The 19234-nt window shown below is 42.3% G+C and overlaps 3 protein-coding genes across 3 annotated transcripts in view; all 3 read right to left on the reverse strand.

The window, feature by feature from the left end:
• Positions 1-19234, reverse strand: part of ZRANB3 (zinc finger RANBP2-type containing 3) — a 254638-nt gene that overhangs the window by 157755 nt on the left and 77649 nt on the right. The gene's annotated exons all lie outside the window — the stretch shown is intronic.
• Positions 280-14283, reverse strand: MCM6 (minichromosome maintenance complex component 6). The gene is made up of 17 exons (XM_083865535.1): positions 14166-14283; positions 13189-13335; positions 12507-12617; positions 11778-12027; positions 10942-11107; positions 10106-10251; positions 9026-9176; positions 8486-8627; positions 8055-8196; positions 7812-7919; positions 7097-7252; positions 5927-6055; positions 4919-5080; positions 3716-3851; positions 3277-3444; positions 2283-2422; positions 280-1698 (listed from the first exon to the last, which is right to left on the reverse strand). Exons 1-17 carry the CDS (start codon positions 14276-14278, stop codon positions 1585-1587), a joined length of 2481 nt encoding a protein of 826 aa, XP_083721661.1. The 5' UTR covers positions 14279-14283; the 3' UTR covers positions 280-1584.
• Positions 18327-19234, reverse strand: part of DARS1 (aspartyl-tRNA synthetase 1) — a 36805-nt gene continuing 35897 nt past the window's right edge. Inside the window, exon 16 of the mRNA XM_083865136.1 lies at positions 18327-18960. Coding sequence (XP_083721262.1) covers positions 18869-18960 — 92 coding nt within the window. The 3' untranslated portion in view covers positions 18327-18868. The remainder of the gene's footprint in view (positions 18961-19234) is intronic.

Genomic DNA, 19234 nt, shown 5'->3' on the forward strand with positions numbered 1-19234 from the left:
CTCCAGGAAGCCCTAAAGAGCTCACTAGAAGATTGTGCTGAGTGTTCTGAACAAGTTCTCTCCACTCTGATGCCTGAAAAGCAAGTTTGAACATTAACTTTACAGCACCACCTGGTGCTTACTTCTCAGTAGAGCTGCATTAACTTAGAGAAAACCCCTCTCAGCCTACAGAACTGGGGAAAGAAGCAGAAAAAAATACTTTCTCCTACATGAAGGGTATTTATTCTTAAACAAATATTGAGAGAAGGAGAAGGGGAAACACAAAATGAAGGTCAAACATCTTCCTACAGTTATTTTGAAAGTAAAGGAACAATATAGAATAACATCAAAGTGTTGTTGCAGGTGGGTGGCTATATTTAATGAAATGTAGATTTTTGCCAAAATGTGGTTTATGAAAGAAATGAGTGGAAAAGTTACTGCATTTAGTTAGTGCCCAGTGATGGGGTAGTGTTGATGATAAATATTTATGATTCCCTCTACTCCTTAAACAGAACTATTATTTTTAATGATATGCTTACTTAGACCAAGGTGTAACTTTCCAAAACTGAGAGAGACTAAAAGGAAAAGAATACTTACAAACCAATTCCACTTCAGAACCTCCTTCAGAAAGTTATTTCACACTATTTCTAAATAAAATATGTAGCTTTGATATCTTTCATGCATTACAATTGTTTCTTAGATGCTGGTATCCAGTCAACAAGACAAATATTCAGTTATTTTTAATTCTTAATAGATTATTTAATAATCCCGTAGTTTACAGTAAAAAATTAAGAACAGAAATTCAAGCAAAGTTTTCTTATAGAAAGATCTACAAATAGGTTTACAAATATAGTCTTAAAAATCCCTCACAAACGGTGGCAGTTTTCAAACCACTTACAAGTCAAGACAAGGTTGGGGTTTCTGCCCTGCTCACTTAAAGCCTTGCTTTGGGCTTGGCTATTTGCAATTTTCTACTTTACATATGGAACAGGAGCCTGAAAATCTTTAGTCCATCTAAAAAAAAAGAGAAGCAATCAGTTTCTCTTTGTCTATCATAGGAAGTTAAAAAAAAACTTCTTCAAAAGGTGTCATCCAGGTGTCATCTGTCATCCAGGAAATCTGGTCTTCCTTAAGACATTAAACATTTAGATCACTATTTTTTTCAGCCTTAAATTACAGGCATATAAAACAGCAATCTCACATGTGAGTAAAAACAATTTCTCCCCCAAATATTAAATCAGCTTTTACTTATGTTAATAAGAAAAACAGTAAAAACCTATAGCATAAAATGTCTACAAAAGAAAAAAAATGTAAAATTAATCTTATTTAAAACATAAGCATCTACATAGCTTGATGAAAAAAGCTGTTGGATGATTCTCCTCTGCATCCAGATGATGGCAGTGAAATTCAGAGCTAACAGTGGAAGTAATATACGTGTGTCATGTCTTTAAAAGCTTTCCAGGCATGCTCAGTGTAAATCCACACTGACCACACTTTGGCATAGTTACAAGAATTTAAGGAATTAGCCATACACCAAGCCCTGCAAGAAAAGAAAGGATTTTCCAACTTGTAACCAGTCAGCTCTACCAATCCCACTCTCAGCCCTCAGTCCTCCAGCAGATAGTTTGGGTTGACAACCAGGTATGGATCATCATCAAAACTCTCCTCTTCTCTGGATCCTCTCAGTCCTGACTGGGACAGTTCAATCAGAATGTGGTCCTGCAACAGATAAAGATCTGTGTTAAAACAAGGGCAGAGAGGTTTGTTTGTACTATTTGAAAGGCATTTTTATATTGGTAGGAGCTCTTATTAATTACTTAACCCTTTTAATTGTGAACTCCCTCTAAAAGATTCTTAACAACAGCATTAAGTGGAAATCACTTCTGTGTTGTATCCTTTCTGGGAACTTTTCAGCCTAGTGCTTTCCAATCTAATGGTTTTCTGTCTTTAAAAGTGAAAAATAGTTTATTTTGTCATACTTTTTCCTCCAAAATCCCCTCGAAGCCCTCTGACTTAAGGCTATCCTAATGTATAATTAATACTATAGAATTACAGAAAAATATCCTACTTCTATAGTGGCATAGTACAGCACTTTGAACTTTTACTTATACACCTCTCTAATTTATTTCAGTCTTTTTTTCTGTAATTACTGTAACAGGTGTTAAAAGAAGGCATTTACATTGCATCAGTCAATATAATGGAAGAACAAAACAGATTTCTCCAAATAGGAATGTATTCTATTAAAAATGATACATTTTTCATATGTAAATTACATTTCACTGTCCACACATCTCTATACATACGTAATGTGTAAGTCGGTGAATGACCCTCTCTATGATCTTCTTTTTATTTATTAGTTCTTCTTCAGATTCGATTTCAGATTCAATTTCCTTTAGATACCAATTAATAAGTTCACTTCTCTTTAGTGCTGCATCGTCCTCTTCTGCAGGGAAAATAATTTGCATCAATACAGCAGCAGTAAACCACCACTCAAATCACAGGAGAAAAGGATTTATACATAAACATTCACAATGCTGAAGAGAGAAAACAGGTTTTGTAGGTGTTTAGGAAATGTCAAACTTGAGGGGTTTTTTCTTAAAGAACCATATTTTGCACAGGAGGGTGTTGTGTCATGGTTTAATTGGAGATAATGAAATTGAGAATGGAATCAGTTCTGTGCTTTCAAGTGGCTTCCAAATCCCATCAGCCTTCAACTTCAAGAAAAAACAGTTGCAAGGACTCACACACCTTTCCTCTAAGTAAGGGCTAAAAAAACCCCACTGTCACACAAAGCCAGAGGAGTCATCCTTCTACATGTATTCAGCATTTGAAAAGACACTGTCATCTCCACATCCTTCCAAAAGCTTTGTTGCTTTAGTATCTGTTTTGAGACAACTGCTGCATTTCATTGCAGGAGCAGCCTCATTGCAACTGAAATATTGTAGTTTCTGAAGAACTAATCCAGCCATTTGCTTCAAACTCCTGCTCCAGTTTTCACTGCTGCAGACTCTTCTAGTTTGGTTAAACCATTGTGTGCTACAAATCCTCTTTTGGCTCTGCTCTGCTGACATCCTCCTCAGCTTAATGGGTTTTGACAAATGACTACGGTAACAGAGCTATAAACTCCAAGAAGTTCTATTTGCATCACCAGATGTAGTACTGTCATATGAGCATAGGTCTACACCTGGCCTGACAAGTTTGTTATCCCAACAGGAGTGAAAATCCCATGTACAACAGCAAGAGATAACTACTCCCTTAACTCAGGGTCTGTCTTCTTTGCAATAAAGCAATTCTTACCTTCCTCTGCCTTCCTGAGGTGCAGCACCAGGAGGTTGGAAATCCGGCGGTACTCAGAGAAGCCCAGCCTGAGAGAAGCTTTGGGTGCAGCCTCCTTGTTCACATCCTCAGAATGGCCATTGATCCCATTCACAAGACCATTGACCCCAGCTGGAGCCTCTGCATCACCTGTTTGGATACATGCACATGTTCAAAGCTGCAACATCTATTAGCTATTTAATACTCTGAGCCACTGAAAAGCCTTGCACTGACCAGCCAGGTGAGTTGCTGAAGGAGGCTGAAGAAGCAAGAGAGTTAATAAGAGGAGTCCAGACTTCTAGAGCTCATTAGATGAGAAACAGGTGAGAAACTGAAGAGAAGCACAAGCTCAATAATCAAGGTAAGCTGTAAAGACTGGAAGGACTTTCCCCTTTGAAAAGTTTCTCTGTAAGTAATTTACCATTGACTCCATCTTGGTCCTCTTGATCCTCCATTTGCTGTTCATCCTCTTGGTCCAAATTGACATCAGGAGTCTCAACTCTAATGATGGACTTATTTAAAAGCCTGAAAGCTTCCTTCACATGTTTAGGGTGAACCTGAGGAAGATTTGACAAAACATGTATTAAACACGCACAGGAGCTCTTCTAGTTTTCCAACAGCTCCAGAAACTCATTTCTGACTCTGACAAAGGCATTTTCTACACATCTCACCTGATTAATCCTAAACAGTAAAGACTCTGCAAGTTGAATTAAATCCCATCACAAGTACTCCAAGGTCATGCAAGGTTATGGAGGGAAAAGCAGCCTGATTAATCTTTCAGGGTTTAGCAATCATGTGGAGTCAATAAAATTTTTACTAAGCCAAGAACATTTGGGAGAAAGATCAGTGGAGCAAAAAACACGAAAGAAATGGGTCTGAACAGAGACAATATGAAAGAAAGAGAGATGTAATTAATGATATTCTCCTCCAGAACTGAAAAGCAAAAACTGGGAAAATCATCTGTAGCTGAGCCATAAGCTAAAAACTATCTGTTTCTTTATAAGCTGAATTTAATTTAAAAGAACTCGAAGGGTGTCCTTACACAACCAGCCAGCAAGGTTCCATCCCTGCATGTGTCACATAGCCTCTAATCAACATTTCAAAGGGCCTGCTGGGTTTGAAAGCAGGGTCTAGAGTGGCAATAATCACACTACAGTTAATGGCCACAACACAATGTGCTTTTCAGCAGTGGTTGATGTGAGCAGGAGCTCAGATCACACATACAGGTACTCTTGGGGAGGTCCACATACTTCAGTGAACTTTGGCCTTTTAGACTGCAAATGGAAGAGAGCCAAGAGATTACAAACTATGAAAGATCAGGAGAGAAACTGCCAACAGCCCTGGCTGACAGGAGTGGGTGACTGTCATGATTTGACAGGTAGGAGGCTGAGAGTGCTGACACAGCTGTGACACAGAATCATGCAAGTTCTCAGTTTGGACCAGCTGAGCCCAGTTTTACAAGTCATCCCTTACAAACAGTGTTTCTGGCACACAGACTCAGACTGGGTATGACCACGACCCTAAGCTCCTGTAGGACAGGTGAGGTATTGCAGTCAGACAGCAAATGCAGAACTGCCACACATTTCCATGAACATTTACCCAACCTTCCATCAGGCCCCATTACCTCATCACAGCAGTGCATGCGGGCCATGGCCTCAGAGAGGCGGATCATGCTCTCCAGCTGCCTCACTGTGATCCTCCAGGACGACTTGGTCACTCCGGAGCCATCGCGCTGCCGCAGCCGCTTGTACTGCTCCACGATGAAGTCCTCAGACTCCTTGGATATCTGTGTGCCATCACAGTGACAGGAGTTCCAGTGGTCAGAGCATTAAAGCTTTTTATTCTAGCATTAGATTGGCAGTTCCCAGCCTTTTGGATACTGCTTTTATCTAAAATATTCTATGCTATACACATACCCTATATGAAAGTATAATGACAATCGCATTATAAGGTTGAAATTATGTTGTAATAATGATTATACTTATCAATGATAATGACATTACAGTAAGTACATAGCTGCATTAATTATTTTATAGCTGATTTTTTTATAATTTCTATTTTTATGTTCCACTGACTTGTTTCCAGGCATAATTCATGTCTGTCCCTACTAGATTGTTCTGTTTATAGACTTATTAAAAATCCAACACACAGCCCATCCAAGCTGCTGCTTGGAAAGACCCCCAAAAAATCTGTAGTTAGACCAGTTTCCCATGTTCTGGATTTAACCAAAAAGCAAAGAAATAGAGGAACAATACTCTGTTAAAATAAAGACAAACTAATTAAGCAGCAAGTCAATAAAATACAAAAAACTCTGCAGCAGCCATGTTGAATAACCCATGCCTGTGAGGTATGAGAAGACCATGAAGTGACCCCTCAATTATTCTAGACAAAGGTTAAGAACTGCCATGGACTATAAGAGTCTCAGCTGGGCTGTCTGGGTTTCTGGAATTTAGGAGTACCAGGTTCCAAAACATGCTCTGTTTCTAGGTAATAACTTGATTTTATGGCTCCTTCCTTGAGAGAACACTAACCTAAGTGTCTTGGTGAGAAAAGCCTACTGCAGAGTGACTGTTCCTTTGGACCTCCTCAGACAGAACAACTGTTCCACAGTTTACTTAAAAAGTAAAATTACCTTTGGTTTAAACTGTCTTGCAAACAGCAGATACCTTCGGATATCATCCAAGGAATAGACACGGTCAACAGACTCCTCCACTCTGGAATGCAGGTCCACAATGCGCCGGGCAATGGCGTAATCCACCACCTGGGATATTGGGGCTCTGTCAGGATCACTTGCCCAGCATCAGCCAAAGAGCAAAACAACACCTCTATTCTTCCTTCCCATTCCCCCTGCTCACTTGTAATCCTCATGGCAGAGCTGGCCTTTCCAGTAGCCAAACTCTCTGCCAGGAGGTCCAGGAGAATGCCCTGGGGGTTTTCAATACAAGGAAACACAGCAGAGGAGGGATAAAAGGCAGTTTTAGGATTTATAACCTCTTGGAGCTCTCCTGGGTTACAAGCTAGCCAGAGAACAGCAGAAAGTAGCACTTTCCAGCGTGGGAACTTTCTTCCTTTTTCAGCCTGCTCTGTCTCTCTCACCAGTCCCTTCTCAATTAGATAATCACTCTGAGCAGAACAGTGGCTGAACCAACATTAATCTCTGGTTCTCATGCGTTCCCAAGGCAAATGCCACATAGACAGGTGGCAGCAGTCTCAGCCTTAGTGACCAGCCATTTGTAAAAATGACTAATGGTGTTAAGTTTGCAGGTCAAACCACTACAGGATGAAAAAGCAGTGTCCTTGTATTCAGCAGAGCATGTTCAAATTTGTACTGCCAGCTTTTAGCTGCACAGACAGAGCAGAAAAGCAGGAGCAAGACACTCTCATGAGATTTGCTTCACTTAAAATTGCAGAGGGCCACCAAGATGGTCAGAGGGCAGGAGAACATGATGTACGAGAGGCCAGAAGAGCCAGGTCTGTTCAGCTTGAAAGGAAAGCAGCTGCTTCACTGCCCAGCATAGATGTAATGAAGCCAAATAGTTCTTGGATAAGAGGCAACCCACATGAACCCAACCATGAGAAATTCTGATTAGATATAAAAGTTATTATTTTCTGAACACATGAAAGTTGTCACACATTGCAGGGCCTGGAGAGACTGCCCAATCTCCATACTTATAGATACTCAAAACTCACTAGGTCAAGTCTTGGCAAACTGCTCTCAATTATCTGTTTGAGTGCAAGGTTAGATTAGAGACCTCCAGGGGTCTTTTCTGACACAAACTATTCTATAATTCCTTAAAATTACCTCATTGCATTCATCCACAAGGATGAAGAAGAGATCAAAGCGGGACATGATGGGAGCTGACAGGTTGATATTTTGTTTCAGTGACTTGGATCTGTCATAGCGGCCACCAACTGGGTTTGCTGCAGCCAAAATGGAGGTCCTGGCATTCAGAGTAGCCTGGCAGTGGGAAAAAATAAATTAAAAAAACCCTGTAGCTGTTACCACTTCCTAAACCAACTCTTTGCAACCCAAATGGATCAGCCTAACATATTTTAGATGAAGTTCAATGCAGGTATTATAATAATTACTCCTCAAATGCACCCACATTCCACCAACAAGCCCTTTCTAACCAGGTCTCTGTCCTGGTTTGATGATCAATATTTGAAACATTGCCACACTCTTGCCAGTAATACTGAAACAAGGCCTTAAAACTGCTTTTCACAAGATCCCATTTTTCTACAAATACACACCATTCTGTAACCTTTTTTGAGGTTACTTCAAGGTTAGGTTTTTCCCATTTTCTGTTTCCTCTCCACTACTATCTCTTTTTTAACTCTCAGTAACATTTCTGACCTTCTTTGGGTATGTGCCACAAAAACTTTGCAACAAGTGATCTCTGTCCTGCCACAGTGAGGCAGCTGCAAAGGTGACATGAAGGTCTAGCAGGTGAAGCCACATCAGTACATGTATCAGTCAGGTGATGGTACAGACTACACAGAGGAGTAGTGCAAGCTACCTTCACTCCAGCTTTAGTAATGGATATTGTCTGCTGTTCCATTGCCTCATGAATGGCTACTTGATCCCGCACGTCCATCTTGTCAAATTCATCAATGCAACAAACCCCCTGCAGCAGATAAACGAGAATAAGTGACCCAGATTCTTTTGGAACAAAACAACATCACTAAGACAATTTAGGGCTCTCTGTCATTAATCAAACTCCTTCCCGGGATGCAGGAACTTCTCCCCTTCCGAGACTCACGTTATCTGCCAGCATCAGTGCTCCAGCCTCAATGACAAATTCGTGGGACTCCTCATCTTTCACCACAGCCGCCGTCAGACCCGCGGCACTGGAGGCTTTGCCACTGGTGTACACAGCACGGGGACTGAACTCATCCACGTGCCTGTGGAAAAGAGTAATAAAACATCCTGTATTTTATCTGTCTCTGATTTTTAAATGTGCTATTAATTTGTATTTTTAATATTCAACATCCTTTGAAAATATTTGGAAATTTGTATGTTGAGTTTGCTTAGCCCTGTTCAAATACTTTAACCATCATCCACACAATCCCTGGGAAATATTCTCAGATGTTTTACTTCCCTTTCCTATGTTTAACACAGAAAAAAGGCACAGTGCACAATTATAGCTCTAGTCACACTGGACAATATTTAAGTACTGGGTCTTCATCTTACTTTAGAAACTGACTCTTGGCTGTACTTGGATCACCAACAATACAAACATTGATGTCCCCACGCAGTGAAGTGCCTTCTGAAGTGGTCTTGGGAACTCCTCCAAAGAGCATCAGCAGGACCCCACGCTTCACCTCATCATTACCTGCCCCAGAAAAGACATTAAACTAAACATCCAAAGAAAACACCACAATTTTCCTATTTAAAAAAACTTCATCCCACTAGAATTTTAGAGCATTTGAGCACATCCACCCAGAATTCACCTATTTGCTAAACATCCACTAAAATCTGTAGGGTTCAGTAGCAGAACACCTGACATCAAACCCAACCCTTTAGATTGGGATTGCAGGCCTTAATGATTAAACACTACAAATACTCAAAAATTAGATTTTCCTCTTATAGCATAACCAGTGCTGAAGGAGAGAGTTTGTGGTAGCTGGTACAGGGCTTTCAACCTTTCCCCAAAACTAGAGAGACAGCAAAAGGAATTAATATTTATGCAAGTGAAATATTCACTCTCTGAGGCCACAGATGGATTCTTACCATGGATAGTGGGGAAGAGGCTGGTGCACAGATTATGGTAAAGGTTCTTATCTTGGCTCATTTCAAAAACCTTTTCCCACTCTTTCACAGACATTTGGTTTTTAATGCTTTCTGCAGTCTGTTCTTCATCTCGGAGCTCTTTTCCACCAAACTAAACCAAGGAAATAAAATAGTAATAATAGTAACGATAGATTCACTAATGAATGTGAGCACTGCAGACAGGTCACAAAAACTCGCTCTGAAATCTAAATGGCAGAAACACATTCTGAAAAGCTGCCCTTGGGCTAACTAACCTCATCACCTTATACCTTTAAAAACCAATAGCCAATTTTCTAGCAGGCAAAATCAATGGTGTAACTTCAGTTAGTGAGAAAATCTCAAGTGAGTTGCTTGTACAGCGATTAAAAAAAAAAGAGTAAAACCAAGATGACTTCCTTTGACTAAAACTGTCTTTGTAAGCATTCTTACATTAACTGGAACTTCCAAGGCCTTTTGCTGCTCTGAAATGGGGGCCAGAAAATTCTACTCCCAGAATATATCAGATATTCTTATTATCCTATATAATGCTGTTGGTGCTAGTGCTGTTGATAATCCTATACGGTGATGCTGTTAGCAGAATGATAGATTTCAGTGCCACACCATGCCAAAACCCAGGTGTAGTCAATATTACTTGTGTTGCAGCAACATCCCAAGATGTCACTTGATAAACCAGAGGGAACAGAAAGGATCCCTGTTTTTCCTACAATAAAATGCAGCAATAGGATTTCCTGGAAGAAAAGGAAATGCTGCAGAAATGGATGAAAACTGAATGGAAATACATGCGCCGGTTAGCTGTTTAGAACAAACTGTACTAACATTGGCAACTAATCACATCTGTGAAAAATGCTATGAGCAACAAAGACAAGAAAAGAACCTTGCTATGTAAAGTGAATGAGAATATAAAGACAACCAAACCAACACTGAAAGGTGGCACACGCGCACACTTAAACTTTTACCCATTCCTGCTCCCTGATCTGAGGGAAAACCATACAGAGCAGAAACCAACCAACACCTTTCAATCTCCTTTCTCTGCAGACTCACCCGTGGATTTGTTGGTGCAACATAACAAGCCAGAAAGACGAGCTTGTAGGAGAGCTCTCTGACGCCAAGGGCGCGCAGCCCCCGGATGCCTTCGCTCTCATAGCCCTCTGTCCCCGTCACCCGCGAGCCGGTTTCTGCGCGTAACCCTGCCAGAGAAACAGAGTCAGGGCAGCAGCTCCCAGCACCAAGGACACCTCATGGTGTCAGAGTCCAGCAAGTTCCTTTAGTTGCCCTGGAAGGTCACAGACGTTGGCAGAGAGGTCTGAGACTCTGAGGAAAAACTCCCTTTCTCTGAGACCCAAGGAAGTGAGTTTGAAATCTGGACAGGGGGGTCTGTCCAGGGGAGTTGTAGCAGACCCTGGCATAGAGCCCAGGAAGACACAGGCTTTGATTTCAGTCCTTGAGAAAAACTTCCAACACAGAGAGGAATTACAAGTCAGAAAGGTGTGACAGAGAGTAGTGTAGTTTATCACTGGGTGGAAAATTTTGTGGTTTTGGGGTTTTTAGGATGTAGGTGCAGGGAGACAAGATGGAGGATTTAGAGTGGTACCCTGAGTCCTTGTCCTTCTCCCTTGGCATCCATTTTCTGCAGTGATGGTGGCATAAAGTAGTTTAAGGGGACTGGGTGAAAGTAGAAATGACCCTTTTAGTATAGGCACTAGACATTTGGTATGAAATTATAAATCAGACACATGTAATTAACTGTATAAAAAGGTAGCGACCTCCCATCGAGGGGGGAGTCGTCCTGTGTCCGAGCAGCTGTGAACATCTTGGCGGGGCACAGAGAACTTGTAAAATAAGAAACAATATTATGGAGGTCACGAGTAGCAACAAACCTGGTGTGGAGAGCTGGGACACGTCAGGCACGACAATCAGTGAGCCGGTGAAGTCACACTTGTCACCAGCCTGGGCAGACTCCACGGCCTCAGCACGCAGGATCACCTCCACGCTGCGCGGGATGCTGCCCCGCGGCAGCTCGCCCTGCGTCTCCTGGATGCGCACCTGGCACAGAGAGAAGGTTCAACACTGAGCACCTCACCAGGTCTGGAACTGCTCCAAAAGCTGCACTGCTAACAGATGTGTTAAACAGCATCTGACTGCTGCCATCCACCTTGATCCTTCTTACAATAAGACAAACAACCTAAAATCCCTTCACTAATCGGCATCCTAGGGGTCTTGGAGCAGCTTAGAGGATGTACAAGGGCCACAGTGACAACTCTGAAAAGTAACCTGAAAATTTCAGTTAATGTGGGTGACATAAAATACAATTGTGGGATAGGAAGTGCTAAGGATTTGGGAGAGTAAATCAACCTGGAAGAGCAAGACACTGCAGATACCAGTAAACACCTCTTTTCAGACTTGAATAAAGCAGCTACACATGATGTATTGGCAACATGAGACTAACTCTGATTTGAATATGTGGGGTTTCAGTGGCTTACTAAGACAATAAATGTCACACAGCAAAACCAGTAATTTCCTGTTCTTAAACATAAGTCTTCCAGAGATAGGAAGAAACCTTTTGCAGAAATTACAGTGCCTTTTCTGGAGGTCTTTTCTTGATGTTTACAGAACAAAAATTAACCATCTTCAACGTGTAGAAGTACAAACAACACTTTCCAACTACTACAGGAACATTATTGGTTGTCATCACGCTCCAACATCACCCCCGTACCTTTTGGAAATCAACAAATCTCGATTTGTTGGTGTCCAGCAGGAATCTCCTTCTGTTGGCACAGACTGGGTTCCTGCAGATGTTTGGCAGGGTGTATTTGAATTGCTGCTCCACATCTTTGATCACTGTCTGGCAGTCGAGGCACAGGAAGGTTCCACTGACCAGCTCGGGATGCACAGGGTGGGTCCGGACCACCTGCCCGCTGATGCGCAGCAGGGAGCCAATTTTGGCTGAAGTCAGTTCTCGGATTCTGTTTAAAACACAAATTCAAAAGGATTATATCATTGAGTTGACAATTTTAGGCCCAAGGTACTAAGATACAACACAGTATCACTCTGACTAAAGAATTGCTGGAACAAACAAAAGAAACAAACTAACTACAATATATTCTCATTTTATGATTTTGCCTAAACTTTTAGATTAATACTACAGGTCAAACCAATGTAAAAGTTACATCACTGGTACTTCAAAAGCAACACACACTAAGTTTTTGAACGAGAGAGGTTACACTTGTTTGTGAAATATGATGAATTTAAGTATCTGAGTGCAATTTACAAATGAAAAACTGTGTCAAAAAATCTCCTGCACAAGATCAGGAAACTTTGTCACAACTGTACTGGCCAGTTGCACATTTCACACTACATAACTGAAGCACTTTCAGCTTGCTATGACACATTTTCTCCCTGGTAGTAAAATAGCACAAGTTTCTGGAATTAATAATCATCCTACTTGTGTCTAGTAGGCAGGTCCTGGAATGCAACATAAAAGTCCTTGTTTGCAGGAACATTTCCATGGTCTCTGGCAAAAGTCTTTGTTGCTCGACACAGGTATGGATAAACCCTGAAATATGGGGAAAAAAAGTTCAAATTTTAGAGAAGTTATCAAAATACCTTCTGTGCTTTAGATTACACCACAGGCTTGTATCAGATTTCCAGGTTCTGGCTTCTAATGCTATGTTGTATAACCCAAAAAAGACACTCTAAAAATGCTACATGTGAGATCACTGCATAATAATGTTATTTGCACTACTGTTTGATAATAGACTTTTTAAAGTCTCATTTTATGACACATTTATCTTTATGTTAAGAAATACATCTTCAAAATAAGTGACCAACTCAATAAAATATTGTCAGAGCATGAAATTTTAGAGTTTATTCTGTATTTTCATACTGACCACCTACTTGTTTACCACAATAAATGCAATTATCTGGTTAACTCATGGTTTCCAGAGAGGACCCAACTAAAAAATGTTTTTAGCCAGGAAAAAAATAAAATCTTAAATATAAGTGTTTTCAGGATGTATGAAGAAGATAAGCCTCTTCTTTTTTTTTCACATAAAAGCAAGACATTATGGGCCTGAGACTCCAGAAGAGCTCAGCTTTGCCTGAAAAAAACCCACTGTACATTTTACCTGTAAAATTCCTCCTGGATAGTGGTAGAGAGCTGCTGATTGAACTGCTCCAAATCTGCAAAGCTGACGATCAACGTGTTCCGCTCTGGCCGGATCAGTTCTTCAGCATCTCGCAAATACTTGACCTCCCCATCACTGTTCTGGAACCTGAAAGGGATTCAGGAAAACATTTCACAGTCACACACCAGGCAGCAACTGAATACTTCTGAATTCAGGGGAAAAGACAGAGGAAAGGGTCGCTCATATTCAGGCACCCCGCAGTCCCTTGCAAAGCCCTTTTCCAACAATATTTCTTCTTCCACCCTCTTGCTTTATCCACACCTTAGCACAGACACACCGGGTTTACATTTCATACAGCAGTTGTCCCAGTGCCAGAAAAAAATTTATTTAAGGTTTAACAATGGCTCTGCACCAGCAAGCAAGGTTTTGTTTCCTCCGGGTGATGTTAATGGTTTCCTTATTTGATGCGGATGGAGGCAAAACACAGGGAGCCAGATGTATTAATGTGTAACACCCAAGCCGTGGAAAGTGTTTTCAACACAGCCGTGACAAAACTTTGTTAAAAGGGACCAAATGCACCTAAAAAATCATATAATCACAGAATGGTTTGGTTTAGAAGGGATTTTAAGATGATCTCGCTTCAATCCCCTGCCATGGGCAGGGACACCTTCCACTAGACAAGGCTGCCCAAAGCCACATCCAGCCTGGCCTTGGGCACTTCCAGGACATCCCAACTTCTCCGGGCATTTCCGCAGAAACTCTCCGAGAAGGGTTTTGCCTACCAAGAGCGTTCAGCCTCCCTACAGGTTCCTCCCGGCAGAGCCCGAGACCAGAGCAGAGCTTTTCCAGCTGAACGCCAAGGGGAGGGGGCACCAGGCCCCGACAGGATCTCGCCAAATGGCGGCCCCTCCGTGAGGCGCTGCCGCCCCACCACCCGCTGCTGGCCCTGCCCGCCAGGCCCGGCCCCCGGCACTCACTCCTCTAGGAAGTCCAAGAACAACTTCTGGCACTTCTCGGCCACTTCATCGCGGATCTGCTGGTGCTGCGGCGCCGCGCCCGCGCCCCCCACCGCGGCCACTGCCAGATCCATCCCGATCGCTGCCCCCGGCCCGGCCCGGCCCCACAGCGGTTCGCGCCACGCCGCGCACCACGTGAGCCGCGCGCCCGCCGCGCCGGCCAATCGGCGGCCGCTGTTCCGCGGAGCCCCGCCCCCCGCGGCCGTTTTCGCGCCAAAGGCGAGGGGCGGGCCGGGCTGGGGGCGGGTCTGAGGAGGCGGCCGGGACAGCGCAGGGCAGCAGCGCCCCGCCCCGAGCTGCGCCGGCAGGGACCGGGACCGCCAACGGGACCGGCTGAGGGCTTGTCAGCGACCTGCTCGGTGCTGCAGACGGCTTAGAGCTCTGCCAGAGCAGCGCAGTGTTTCCCACTGGGAAACAGAGGCATAGAATGCTAAAGAGTTTTAAGAGACCTTAAAGTTACCTAGTCCGAACTCACCTGCCATGTGAGGGACACGTCCCACTCGACCATGTAGCTCAGGGCCTTACATCCGACCTCATCTTGAACCCTGCCAGGGTTGGGGAATCCACAACCTCCCTGAGCAACCCATTCCACTGTCTCACCATGCTCACAGTGAAGAATTTCTTCCTCATATCTCATTTAAATTCTCCTTTTTCAATTTGTCTCCATTCCCCTTGCCCTGTCACTACAGTTCTTCACAAACAGTCCTCCCTGTAGCCCCTTCAGATACTGAAAGGTTGCTATGAGGTCTCCACACAACCTTCTCTTCTCCAAGCTCAACATGCACAACTTTCTCAGCCTGTCTTTGCAGGTGAGGTGTGGCCCTCTCACAGACTTGCTCCAACAGTTTCATGTCCTTCTTATGTTGGGGATGACAGAACCATAGGCATGGAGTTGTAAGCTGTGGGCAGCTCCAGCACAGCAACTGCAGCGAAGCTTCCACAAGGCACTGCTTTCCCCAGGAAGAAATCAGCTGTGGTGTGGCCAGGACACTGCTGAGGAACCCCTGAGCCAGGGAATCCCCACAACATGTGCAGGAGGCACTTGGGCAGCTGCTCGCTGAGGAGACCCACACCATGGAACATGTCCAGCTTCCAAAGAAGTGGCCCATGTGGAAAGGGTGTAAACTGTGCCAGGTGAGGGCCAGGCCACAGTCTGGACACTTGGCTCCTCACTGGCACCACTGCAGGACGGCTGAAGGTAACATTTGCCAAGCGGTGCCATGGCTGACAGCCATTCCCGAATGGCAGCTGCTGGCACACGGCACCTGCCAGCAGGAACCGCTTCAACATCTATGAAAAATTGCTTACAATTGCTCTGCCACCTGCAAAGTCATTAATCTCTGCCTAAACTGGGAGTTTTGCTGTAATTAAAGCAGCTAAGGGTCTTTTTCAGGTTTGAAACCCTTTCAGCCTCCTGCAGCGGTGTTTGTTCATGTTTTGGTGCTCTTGCCATACAATGAACAGAGACTTAACTGCAAAATGATAAAGAAAACAAGAGACTTGTAGAACTAACTTGGTAATTTTTAAAACAGTTGTGGTGAGTAAATTCCATTTTTTGTGAGATCATACTAGGAAAAATGTGCACAAGTTGGTTGTGAGGCTTGTTCTAAAAGAAATAATACATCCTAGATATTTTTTTCTCTCAAAAAAGAATCTTCTATTACCCAAAGAAGAAATAGTAAATAATTAAAATCTGTTTGGAGAAGTTTCTGGAACCCCAGTATGAACCAGAGTCCAAGGCAGCCATATGGTGTTCCACAATGGTTATTGTCAAGGCATTCTCCTCCATACCTTGCTTTCACATGGAGTGGTGTCCAATATGCCTGGAATTGACAGGCACTGGGTGGTGAAAGCACAAACTTTTCCTGCTTTTACTCTTCCCTTCCTCCTGCCCTGGGCCACTGGGCAGGGAGCAAGCAGCTGTGAGGTGCTGCCCACCGGGGTTACCCCAGCAGGTGTGGGCAGCCATGGGGAGCCAGGCCTGCACTTGGCTGCCAAAAGAACAGCCTGAGTCCTCTTTCCCACTGGGCAGATTCAGACAGCTCAGTGAACACAGATGGGTTTTCACAGGAAAACGGGGCAGTTAAACTTCAGAAGCAAACTGAAGCTTTGTCTTGAGCAGACTCCCTGGCTATTCTAACCAATATGCTTCACAGTTCCTTAGTTTAAAAATCTGCACTACCATCTTTAATTACCATCTGAATATAATGAAAGAAAATAAAACCAAAACTATTTTAACTGGTGGAGAGGCAGCAGCAATGTGGACTCCTTGTAAACTGGTAAACTTCCTGCAAGTTACTGGAAATAAAGGATAGTAGAGGTTTTACTTTTCCAGAACTATTTTAGCAGACTTGCTACCTATCAAAACACCATAAAGGTCTTCCAAATCTTCATTATTTGCAAGGTTTCAAACTAAGTTCTAACACTCTGCAGCTCCTACTAAAGTATCCTGTTAAGATGACATTCAGCACAAATGCATTTTGCATTTTGATTTATGATCATAATTATTTTCTGTTAGCTAAAAAAGGCTGCATGAAAGGATTCAGCATACAAAGGAATCGAGGCCTCCATCTGAATTCTTGTTCTTGTGCAGTTACTGTGAATAAATCAAGCTACAGCATGAGTTTGAATAACTCCTAACAGAATTGGTATAAGCACAGTTGTTACAGACATGTAACAAAAGCACAAAACTTGCTGCCAAATGTAGAGCAAGAGACAGCACCCAGGATTTTTTTTGTGGACAGGAAACTTAAGTCAGTAATTTTGCTCCTGGTTAGAAGAATGCATTCCAAAGTGGAATATATAACTGGTTCTGTATGAACAAAGGTAATTAAATTAAATTCATTCCAGTTGGCTTAGCTAAATAAACAACTGTTTTGAAACTTGGATTCATCAGTAATAAGTCTGTGACAATGAGCTGTGTTTACAATCCACTTAGCAATGCAAAGTACAACTGGTTACAGTGTAAGATTTTCAAGTCAATAATCTGGGGAAGATTCCACAGTAAATTAATTACAAGAGACTCATAAGCAAAGCTGCTAAGTGTTATTCCCTGAATTGTGTGACTTCCAAACAAAGTTTAACTTCTCCATTTCCAGTACTTTACCTGACTGACCTTTAGTATGATTGTTTTCTAATGGAGAACTCTTGTCATAAGACATTAAAATTAGGTCTTGTTCAGTGGCAGCTGCAAAGATGATTTGCCCTTTTGTGAAACTCTACACAATTTATACACAGCCTCACTGACCTTTCTGTAGCATAACCAATATATGACTTCTCTGACATTTAAAAATCAAGGTAGCAACAATAACACAGACCATCCACACCGTACCTCCTACTGAAAGCCTGATCATGTAAAATGTTAAACAAAAATTAAGTCAGGAATTACAAATACGTATGAATATTAGAACAACTATTGCAGAACCTGGGTCAGGAATTTAATCCTTTGCTCTTTGGCAACAACATTTACAAAATGTTTTAAATTTGACAATCAACTCTCAGATGCAGTCTACAAAAGGAAGTTTCAGACAGACTGCTGCCCTTCCAAATGCAAGGAACATTTTCTGGGTTGTGAAGAGGAAGACAATGAGAAGTAGCTTTGTGCACTGCTGCAGACCTAGGAGTTCAAGTAAGTGAATAATCTGAGAAAAAGTATGTCTAGAAAGAATGTCACAAGGACTCTGAGTTACAGAAACTCTTAAGTGTACAAAGTTGGGCTGTTCACAGCAGTTATAAATAAAAAACCACCCTGAAATAGGTTGACTTACATAATTTGAGTTTTTTTTTTCCTTGGTAAAAGATGCATGAAATCCTTGTTTTGTTTGTTACCTCAGAGGCTGGGTCAGGCAAAGACATGACATGCTCTCAAATTTACTATCCATTTCTCTTCTGAGAATATTACACATCCCTTGTGTATTCCATGAGCACATGTAAACTTGCAACCATTCTCAAATAGTAACATAAAATAAAGACCAGGCCTATGGCTTTTATAAAACTTTGAAAAAAATAGGGAGAAGATAGACAGTTACTACATCAGTAAAAAAACCAAACCAAAAAAACCTTATTGATTCATTATCTTGTGAGGATACAAAGCAAAAAAAACCAGACAGATTTGTATCTAATTTACTTTGAGAGCTTTATTTCAACCTATTTTAACAACTTCTTATGAAGATTTCTTGTTAAGAATGTTCTCACCTGCTTCCCTACCTGACATTCATGTAAATTATCAACCTGCTGGTCTCTCCAGATTTTTAAATTGCAAGCATCCAGTCACTCTATCTTGGAGCCACGACTTCCAAATATTCAATCTTGCTGACTGACGTAAGTTAAAAATGCAAAATGGTTATTGCATAATTTATTAAAATGTTTAGAAAAATGATACAATTTAATGTGACACTAAAATACTAATTCAAAGTATACCATTTTCATTAAAAACGTGCAGTTGCCAATACAAAGAGTCTTGATCTGTTAAAATATTTTTCTTTAAATAAACAACTAAGGATAAAAAAAAATTACTGTGGCACTTGATAAAGGAGAATTTTGTTTTTAATTGCATATCATAATGCTCAAATCAATCAATACACGTCCAGCAGCAGCAGGGGCAGTGCCTGCAGTCAGATCCTATTTGCAGGGCAGAGCATTCCCAACTCTCAGAGCAGCTCCTGTCAGGGCGTCAGGCGTTTGGGATCCCTGGGGAACATGGAGGTCTGACGGACGTTGTGCAGCCCCAGGTACAGCATGGTCACTCTCTCCAGCCCTACAGCAGATGAAAACAGCCCATCAGCACTGTCAGCCTTTGTTCAAAACCCCAAAGGAGCTGCAGCTCCTTCCCAGCTGGAGCCAGCCTCACACAGCAGTGTGAGCACAGTCCATTATTGCAGGCACTTCCCAATCCTTGGGGCTGTAAGCCCAGCCATGATGGGTGGAACCCAGATGCACACTTGGTTTTCCACACATCTCCTACATTAAGGTTTCCACCTGAACAGCTTGAAGCCAGTGTTAATTCTCGTGGCATCTCCTTGTTTGGCTGA

The sequence above is a fragment of the Zosterops lateralis genome (assembly GCF_965231275.1).
Source record: "Zosterops lateralis genome assembly, chromosome: 7".
In the NCBI taxonomy this organism is placed as follows: domain Eukaryota; kingdom Metazoa; phylum Chordata; class Aves; order Passeriformes; family Zosteropidae; genus Zosterops; species Zosterops lateralis.